Source organism: Crocodylus porosus, unplaced genomic scaffold, assembly GCF_001723895.1.
Source record: "Crocodylus porosus isolate Cpor-Errol unplaced genomic scaffold, CroPor_comp1, whole genome shotgun sequence".
In the NCBI taxonomy this organism is placed as follows: Eukaryota; Metazoa; Chordata; order Crocodylia; family Crocodylidae; genus Crocodylus; species Crocodylus porosus.
This window is the reverse complement of record NW_017728907.1, coordinates 62,180,351-62,190,525: the sequence shown is the minus strand read 5'-3', so window position 1 is coordinate 62,190,525 and position 10,175 is coordinate 62,180,351. Positions and strand designations below refer to the sequence as shown.

Below are 10,175 nucleotides of genomic sequence, written 5' to 3'. Positions count from 1 at the left end.
GTGAGCACCCTAGTGCTCCGCTACAAACATGAGCCAGGCTTCTTGCATTTAAAACAAGTTTCTGATTGCCTAGAGCAGTGATTCTTAACTAGGGTGTCATGGCACCCTGAGGTACCACAAGATCCTTTTAAGGGTGCCATACAATATTAATGCCATGGATACACCTACACGTGACTCACAGAATTAAACCCAAAGGACTCCAGAATGTCAAAACTGCTCTGAATTGTTGTGGTGTTTCTGAGTTCTTTGCTCAGATGAATTGCTCTGCTAAGAGCCTAAGAACATCAGAATTGCCATTTACTGGATTGGATCGTAGATCTTGCCCAGTATCCTGTCTTACACAGTGGCAGAGAGTGGGTGCTGAAAGAGAGAGGGAACTGGGTATGACAAGGGTGTGTTTTTCTAAGGATTTCTCTCTCATTTGTAGCCCCCAACATTTAAGGTCTAGGAAGTCCTAATTCTGAGATTGTATCCCAAACTCCCAAGGTCAATAGCTACTGATGCCCCTATTCTCCAAGAATTTGTCCAATCATTTTTTGAATCTAGCTAAACTGTCAGCTTCCACAACCTCTGGTGGCAATGAATGCTACATCTTAATGAAAACACTTTGTGAAAAAGAACTTCCTTTTGTTAGTTTTAATCTTACTACCTACTAGTTTCCTTTTGTGACCCCTAGCTCTTGTATTGTGTGAGAGAGTAAATAATATTTACTAGTTACTTTCTCTTCACCACTTAGTATTTTGTAAACCCTTATCATGTTCCCTCTCAAGCGTCTCTTTTCTAAACTGAATAGGCCCAGTCTCTTTAGTATCTCCTCATATGGAAACCCCTACATACCGCTAATCATCCCTGTTGCCCTTCTTTGTACCGTCTCTAGTTCTTCTATATCCTTTTTGAGATGAGAGGACCAGAACTGGGCACAGTATTCAAGGTGTGGACTCACCAGGGATTTATAAAGGGGCATAATGATACTTTCAGTTTTGTTTAAAATTCCATTCTTAATAATCCCTAACATTTTGTTTGCCTTTTTGATGGCTGCTGAGCACTGAGCTGACATTTGTAGCAAACTGTCCACAATGACTCCTAGATCTCTTCCCTGTGTGGTAACAGCTAATGCAGAGCCCACCATAGTGTAGCTATAGTTGGGGTTACTTTTGCCCAGGTGCATCACTTTTACACTTCTCTAGATGCATTGCATCTGCCACTTAGTTGTCCATTTGCTCATTCATACTAGATACTTCTGTAGTTCTTCACAGTCCAACTTTGTGACTTATAGCATCCAGGTCTCTACCATTCAATATATAAATCATCTTAAATGTAATGCCTTGCCATTCCAGACAATCCCATGGTATTTTATGAGCCACAGCTAATCCTTGTATGCATCACTAAAATGCAACCATCTCTGGAGTGAAACATCATACCTGTACGAGAACAACAAGTGGGGAAATACAGCATCTAGTCAGGACTGCAAAGGGCATTGGAGGAAGCAGGATAACATTTCCTTAGTTTGAATTTATCTAGGAAATCAGATTTACATTCTCATGCTTGTGAAAACTGCCCCATGAGTTTAATGGCTATGAATCAGACCAGAAATGTGCTAGGTCTTATGCAAAAGTATTTTGATTCCACTTAAGAATATAAACTTCAAATCCTGAGTTATGTTTTCAGTTCTGATGTTTGAAAACTCAAATATGGGTAACTCACGGTCATAAAAAAACTTGATTTTTATTTTACAGTTATTCCTATTGAAATATTCTTCCAGTGGTTTGTGGAAAATAAGATTTAATATGTCTGGAGTCTTCATTTAGAGCACTTAAGCAAGAAACCAACTCATCGGGAACCAGTGTCTGCTCTTGAACATTTTCACTGGACGGTGATTCTTTCCGCTGGTTTTCAACAAGTCTGCATGGCTCCTCATTTGCTGAACTGAAAGTGCTACTCTGCCCACTTCTGCTATTGCTTAAAATGAGATTAATCTTCTCAAGTAAAAATATATTCCTCTCCACTCCTTCAGCGTTCCACAAGTAAGGAGTAGGGCTTGTATAATCCTTTGAGAAAACATTTGTATCTAGGCTTGATGGAGAAGTGTGTGGATCCAGTGTTTGGGTCTGAGTTTCGTAAGTATTGCTACATATATATCCTAGTGTATTTCCATTGAAAATCTGGGGTTTATATCCATAGCTATGCTCAGTGACTGTAAATCTGTCAGGTGAAGAGTTATGTGGACTGTCTGCATTCTCAATAGTCACTTCTCTGTTGTCTTTTGGGGTATCCACAGTCTTGTTCTCCTCATGCAGCAAGTTCTCCTGTATTTCTGTAACTACAGGGTCATCATCAACCAGGTAAAACTCAGTGGAGATGTCATTCATGAATTCACTTTTTTTCTGGTAAAAAAATAACATAAACAGGCAATATTTTGTCAGTTGTAAAAATGTCACTGCTGTGTAGAAATAAGACAAAGAAGGGAGCAATTCATAACTCTACTGTTTTATTCACTTGCCCTTTTTTCTCTTTGCTTTCTGTCTCCCTTATTAACACATATTACCATTACTTAATAATCAGCTTCTGCAAAGTGAACTAAAAAGAACCGAAGAGTGATATAAAGGGAGCAGTTGTATGCTGCCCACTTTCAAATATACTTCAGGGCAAATCCTGGATAAGATGGTGGTGTTTTATTTTTATATTGTGCTGGTGTTCAAGCACCATACAAACACCTAGAAAATAACCGTCCTTGCCCGAAAAAGTTTGCAAACTTATTTTGTATCTATCCCATAAGGCCACTGAATTTGACCCAGACCCATAGCAGAACCTGTCCCGGCTGTCAAAGGAAGAACTTCTCATGTACGGCCATATGTGTTTGTCAGAAATATTCGCATAGAGTTAATTTTATTTCGTGTGGAAAATCAAAAAAAAAAAAAAAAGCTTGCTTTTGTGGTGAGTAGTTACCTGGAGTGACTTGATCGTGTTGCTGTTTTCCATATGAGGGAAATCTTCAAGCAGACATGTTGGTATCAGTGACACAGCCACTGTGCTAATTCTTCAAAAAAGAAAAGATATTACTTGTACATTATGGGAGAAATTTGTCCTTGCCAGGGAGGCAATCCAAGCTCTGTGTATTTTTATGGCTTGTGTAAGTGGCATTTAGGACTTCTTTGGGACCTCTGGGTGGGTGGAGGCTATGCGTTTCATGCCACGAGCAATAAGTGCTTGTAGACTTGCAGTGATATATTATAGATAACATCATGGCATGAACTTTTCAAGACTCCTTGAAAGAAACTTGAGAACTATTTAAACTGTAAATATAGAATTGAAATCTCCTGGCAAATTTCCCTTGACCTCAATTTAAGTGCTCCATTCAGCACTTCTTACTGAGGCACAGCTTCTGTGAAAGTCAGAGAAAGGTAAATGCTGAATAGGGTCCTTAGACAATAAGGCTAGGGACAGACATTCAAAAAGCCAGAGCCTGCACTGATTCAATCTTTGCAGGTTACTCTGACCTGTGTAGGTTGAACCAATTTGCAAGTGAATAGACATTCACTTTTGCCTCTGGAAATGCAGGCACATGCCTGCAGTAGCTCAGGCCATAAGCCGGGGAGTGCTAGAGCAAGCCCTTGGCTGGAGGGAAACTAAGCTGAGGTGGGGCATGGCCAGGCCTGGGCAGGCCTGAGTGTGATTGAGGAGGGGTTTAAACCCCCACCCTGGCCTGCAGGGACCCCAGCTGGGGGAAGCAGTCCTCCCCCTCATTTGCTGGCTGGCAGCAGGAGGGGGGGCAGAGCCAGACCCCAGTAGCCTGAGGGGAAGCAGGGTTTAATGCCCCCAATACAGGGGAGGGGCAGCGTGGGCACTGGTAGGCTCCACTTGTGCACCCAGAGCCATGCACCCAGGGCTGGGGCTGCCAGATGCAAGTAGCCTGAGGAGAAGAGGGGTGGGGCGTTGAATCCCCTCACTGCAGGCAGCAGCAGCGGGGGCACTGACACGGCACCCTGGGCTGTGTCCCCCCCTCCCCCACTCCCTGTGGCCAGCTGCCGTTCCTCGGAGGAGATCACCCCAGGGCACTGTGTCGGTGCCCCCACTCCTGCTGCCTGCAATGGGGGGATTAAACCCCACTTCCCCTCAGATTACTGGTGTCTGGCTGCTGCGGCCCCGGGTATACAAGCGCAGCCTATTGGTGCCCATGTCACCCCCCCACCCTGCAATGGGGGAATTAAACTCCCACTTCCCCTAAGGTACCAAGGTCTGCGTCTGCCCCTGCCCCCACTCCTGCCGCTGGAGCAGCGAGGGTGGTGGGGGTCTGGGGGTGCCTGGCAAGGGCTGCTGCCCCCTTGCCAGGCAGACCTGGCAATATTCCAGACCAGGGCTTCCCATCCCCACCCCTTCCTCAGCCAGCCTGAGCAGTGATAGTGCTCTGGCTAGGGAGAAGGGCAGGGCCAACTCTGCTTGGCTGGAGCAGACAGCCCAGCCCAACCCAGGGCTGTAGAACATGCTGGGATACTGGAGGACTCTGATTTAACTTAAATCAGAAAGGGTCTGGGACACAAGTTCTATAAACCAGTTTGACCCCAATCGGTGAAGTCTGATACTACATTCAACCATGTTTATCTCCAGCTGGTTTTGGCCATTTTGAAACTGGTTTATGTGCACTGAACTGAGATTCTGTTAAAGGTTTAAACCAGTTTCTGATCACTTAAACTGGTTTATGCGTAGTGTCTGTCCCTAGCCAAAAGAATTAGCTTGGAAGCTGCACACAACCGAGTCAGGGCTTGATCCCTGAAAGCCCATCCCCATAATTCCCTGTGAAACTACTAAGAGCGCCAATTGCTGATGATACCCAGAGTGTGCAGGAAATATCTATCATCCTATTGAGGGACTGCCCACAACAAGCCCTCATAGAAAGTGCACATGCTCAAGACCAGCACTGCCAGTTGCTAAGCTGAAAAAAAATTACACATAAATAGGAAGATGCATATGTGTCCTGATCTGATGAGAATAACTCAGACATAATCAGAAATTCTGTAATATTAAAACTTGACCTTTTATGTTTGATGCTGCTGACAAAATGAAAATTAGTGACAAGAGATTTCAAATGACAGTTGCATTCTCTTCACCGCAGTTTGCTATATTCTTGAGAAAACTGGTGAGTCTCTGTTTTCAATATACTATTATTCTGTTATTTAACAGTTTCATTCACAGCAGTATTGATTATATCAGACTTGGTGTTTGACTCACATTGCCTAAACCTCACCAGTCTCCATGCTCCGTTCTGTCCTACTTCATTTTATACCTTCATTTGGAGGGTCCAAAATCTGGCAATGTCATAGCACTCTGCTTGACCAAGAACCAGGTAGTATTTGAGCAGCAGTTTCTGTTCTTGACTTAGAAGTAGAGTCATCCATTCTAAGAAGAGATTACACTAAAATGGATTTGGGTTAAACTTTTTGCTTTCTCTCTCATGTTTCTATAATGACTTACCCCTTGGTCCCTAACTATGGGGTTTCCAAAGGAATACTCATGTTACTTTTTCTTGTGGTTGTCTACCTCACCGTAAAATATATGGAGGGCATCTTTTGATAGCAGTATTATGAACGGGAAAAGTTGTCCTGTGTAAAAGGCTGTACAAAAGGATCAATTTCTGCAGTTACAGTAAACCTAGAGTGTTCAAAGAGAAGAATGTTTTGGAAACAAAAGAAGAAAAGAGTACCTTTTTCTAAAAGATTTTTTAGACATCAAGGTTAAAAGGGCAATTGACAGTATGATCGTGCCGATGCCTAGTCCCAAAAGAACTCCAACTTCATCATCTGAAAAATGAGGGAATTAAAAAAGAGGTGATCAAATAGCTTTTGTTTTATGGCAGATATTCTTGTTGGCTCCAATTATGCAAACATGTGAGTAACTTCATGTAAATAGGTCACCCTGTTAAACTCAGTGATATTACTATTGTGTATTATTCACATACAATATGGCTAAATCAGGGTGATAGATTATAAGCCCAGTAGCCGGATGGGAAAGGTATATTTTTCTAAGACTGAAGGTAAAGTGACCAAATGTTAAGGAGCAAAAACTGGGGCACCATTTCAGTTATTCCATGAACCTTCATAAGTAGTCTCTAATCACTTCCAGTTATGCTTGAGCTACCTAAATATAGTGCTGGGTTGGGTGAATTTGCTCTGCTAAGATGTGGTATTAATTTGCCCAGTGGCATTGCCATGTGAACATGGCTATCCTACCACATTCATGTCTGTGAGGCCCAGGCAGTACTGTCTGCAACCTCTCAGTGAACACAGAGGATACTGCCTAGTGCCATAGGAACATTTGGAGATGAAGGGTAGGTCAGCTAATTTCAGACTTTTTTATTTTTAATTCAGGACAAAAGTCCCATTTCTGGAACTCTTTGGAGACAATGAGATACAGCTCCAAGACTTAAAACTGTGCCAGGAAATTTCAAGCAGTAAGTCACTTTAACCAAAAGTTACAGAAGGGTGCAAACTTACATTTGGAAGCCATTTTTCTCACTCAGTGATGCTACTGGGCCAGTTCAAAGTACACAAGGGTGGGTTTTACAGTATGCCTCTCCTACTGTAAGAAAACTGCTTGCATGTATATTTTTATATTGTGGCAAATGAAAGCTCAGTTGCACTTGTTCTGCTACGGCCCTTCTTCTATCATGGGATAAGAGCCTGTACATGGACAGTTGCCACAGAACAATTGATGCATTATAAAACTTTATCCTTCATGACCTAACGGTAATTTTTTCACATGCCCATACCCCTCAGATGATGCCTAGCTCCATGACTGTCATAGCCCCAGTGACTTTGATGGAGCTACCATGGCTTGCAGCAGCTGAGGATCTGTGCTAAAATATTTAGTGCCTAGTTCTACCTATCTGTTTAAAACTTAAAAAGCAAATGTAGCTGCCCATGTATTGTTGTTGTGGTCACGTTACTTGTGCAACCTGGCTAGGTACAGACATTCAAAAAACAGACATTCAAGGCAGAATTGATTTAAGTTATGCAGTTTTCTGTAAGCAGCGTACCTGAGATTGGAAGTGAGCAGAACACACATTTGTCCTTTGGTGGGAGCATCAATCTTAGACCTGGTTCTGCCATTTTTAAATCAGTCTATGTATTGTACTTTTGTTCTGCTCCAGGTACAGACTGGTTTCTCATCTCTTATACTAGTAAAAGTGTAATGTCGGTACCTGGCCCCTGACTCATGCTGACTTCAGTGGATGCAGGATATGGTGGTAAAGTAACAGCACATTTTGCACTGCATACATGTATTGACATGCTGGGGTGATCTGGCTGTGAGAATCTGGTTCTGGAAGGGAATTTCCAGGCAAGTGCTTCTGAGAAATATGGCCAAATGTGCATAACCATTTCCCATGCAGAAGCATTGTCCATAAACACTTAAGTTTCATTACACTTCTGTCTTTTTTGCATTTTTTGTTTTGGTTTGTTTTTTTTGTTGCTTTTTCGCTTCCAGCTGAAAGAACATTATTGGAACTTCACTTGTTACAGCTAACCAAAGGTGAAACAGAGGTTTACGATACTTAAGACATAAACAAGTCTAGTTCACCGTTTGCCAACACACTGCTTATCTTTATGAACAGGAAATGCTGTTAAATTAACCTTGTATCTTCCTATTTTACTGGTTGGTGTATACATTTAATTTAATCTGTTTAGGAAACAAAGACACACAAAAGAATAATGGTTGCAATTACACAGCATGTACAGGTCAGTGATATTAGACCCCTGAAAGACTAATAATGACTGTATGTCGTTGATAGGGTAGCAGCATTTCCTACTATGTGGCGTGTTTACTAGTGAAGTAAAAAGTTGCTTTCACTTCTGGTTAGCACATAAATAAGTGCTGCAGTCCCCTCTCATGGACCACGAAATATTATCAGTAGCCGGTATGTACAGTTACCTCCCACCTCTGAGCAAGTAGAAACTCTTGCTTACCAAGTATGAAATACTGCCTTCTTACCGTAGGGAATCTCTCCTGTCGCTGTGGAGATGACTACAGGATCAGAATACATGGTTTCGTTCTGGAACTGGTTCGCTGAAGTATGTCGTTGTGATAACATTAGAGAAAGTACCTCATGCAAGAGAATATAGCAGGCTGAATATGAGCTGTTGCTTTTTCCCTTCTTTTGTTAAATTTACTTTCAAATAAAGTACTGATATTTCTTCGTTAGAAAGGTAAGGCTCTTGGCTAATTGACCGATAAGGCAAAAGGTAGGATGGTCACCACAAAATCTACACTTCCTTAATGTCGACATTAAACAACTCCTTGTAACAATGTGGCTGGAAGTCAGGGGGAATCAATGTTTTTTGCTAACATGGAGATTCACAGTTGTACGATTGCAGGCTCCTCCTGAGTACAACAGATGCCCAATGGTCCACCTTAGCTCCCTAAGAGCTATGCCACCGTTCCCCTATGCGGACTAACTCCTGAGGTTGCATAGCATCATGCTCCTAAGTGTGAAGACTGACCTTTGTAGAGGTGGGGCCGTAACAAAACAGCTGGGATTGGGAGAGGCTAATCTTGCAGCAGCTGTGAGACTAGTAACTGCCTGTAGTGGACTTGTTTCTCATCTAGCTCTGTGAGTAGAGGTGTTTCATAAACACAGCCACCTTCCATGACTGAAAATGGGTTTTCTCAACAGTCACTGGTTAGAAAATGTTGGCGAAAAGCACAATATAACATGAAAACCTACTCCATGTTTAGTTCTTCAAAGTAGCTGGTTACATTTTGAAAGCACTCAAGTGCCATTTTCAAAAGCAGCTTAATTATACTGGAGCCTACATCTCATCGAAAATCAAAGGGACTGAAATATTTTAAAACTGCTGAAATCAACCTGGCACCCTTATTTAGGCACTTTAAGTTTCTTTGACTTAAGAACAGTCTAAATCTTTTGAATATGGGACTCAGACTTCCAAGTCACTTTGGTGGCTTACTTTTTTTACCCCATATGCCTGCTGAGGTAAAGGAGTCGAGATGCTTCACTGAAGCCAATGAGTCCAGTTGGCAGATGTGGCTGAAATTGAGGCACAGGTGCAGGGTATCAGGAATGAACCTTTTCTGCCTCTTGTTTCCTCCCATCTCTGTGATTCACTGAGATATCTCTGATCTATGCTGACTGCTAAACATCCTGGAGATCTTTGAGAAGAGCTTCTCTTCACCATTTTAAAATGATGACAGGTACATTTTAATGCTATTGCACATTCAGCTGTGTGAGAAACTTGTCAGGGCTATTTCATTCTGGCACTCCTTGATTCCCCAAGGACTGCCAAGACCAGAGATCTCATCTTTAAAAACCTCATTCACTCGATATCTTAAAAATCTTACAGAGAGATGCATATTACTTTAGAGATGCAATTACTCCATGCAGCCCAGACCCTGCAAAGTGGGGTGCTATAACCATGACAGCGTTTTCCAATACCTTGCTTTCAGTATCCTTCTTTTGACTGGCTGGAGGCAGAGGGACTGAAAAATCATGGGTAGCTGTCATCTGGAAACACAACTTTACTGACTGAAATAATTAGCTTTGTTTTCTTTCTGTTTTTTATTATTGCAGCATCCTAGATATTTTCATTTGCCTTAACTAAGTGATAATGCCTTTAATGATTCAACAAAATCCTCTTCCTTTAATTTTCAAAGTTGTGCTGTATTGCCCCTATTCTGTTTTCACAGTTAAGTTCAAACTGCATGTTCAAAGACTGGGACTTGCATACCAGAACTGCCAAGATTGCTACTTCACCTTGCAGGTGAGATTACATTTTCAATTCATATAATTTTTAAAAAGATTAATACACATTTAAATAAAAATAATATAAGGTTTGAATTGACATAACTTATCCTAACTCAAGAAGTCTATGGGCCAATGAGAGGCAAAGCACTGCTTGACCTGGTACTGGCTACAGGGGATGACCTAATTGACGACCTAGTGGTCAATGGGAAGCTGGGTGACAGCGACCACGAGCTGATCACCTTCCCCATCTGCTGTAAAGCTGGCAAGTCAGTCAGCAACACAGAAGTCCTTGACTTCAGAAAAGCCAACTTTGACAAGCTCAGGAAGCTTGTCAGTCAGGCCCTAAGGGACCATGACCCCAGGGAGAGGGGAGTTCAAGAACAGTGGTTGCTCCTCAAGGGAGTGATCCTCAATGCACAAGCTA

General features: G+C 42.2%; 1 protein-coding gene across 1 annotated transcript in view; it reads right to left on the bottom strand.

Moving 5' to 3' along the window:
- Positions 1-1,264: 1,264 nt before the first annotated feature.
- IL23R (interleukin 23 receptor) overlaps positions 1,265-10,175 on the bottom strand; it is a 45,351-nt gene continuing 36,440 nt past the window's right edge. The window contains 5 exon segments of the mRNA XM_019530644.1: positions 1,265-1,763; positions 1,765-2,384; positions 2,947-3,037; positions 5,699-5,795; positions 7,984-8,143. Of these exon segments, the coding sequence (XP_019386189.1) occupies positions 1,598-1,763; positions 1,765-2,384; positions 2,947-3,037; positions 5,699-5,795; positions 7,984-8,143 (1,134 nt within the window). The 3' untranslated portion in view covers positions 1,265-1,597.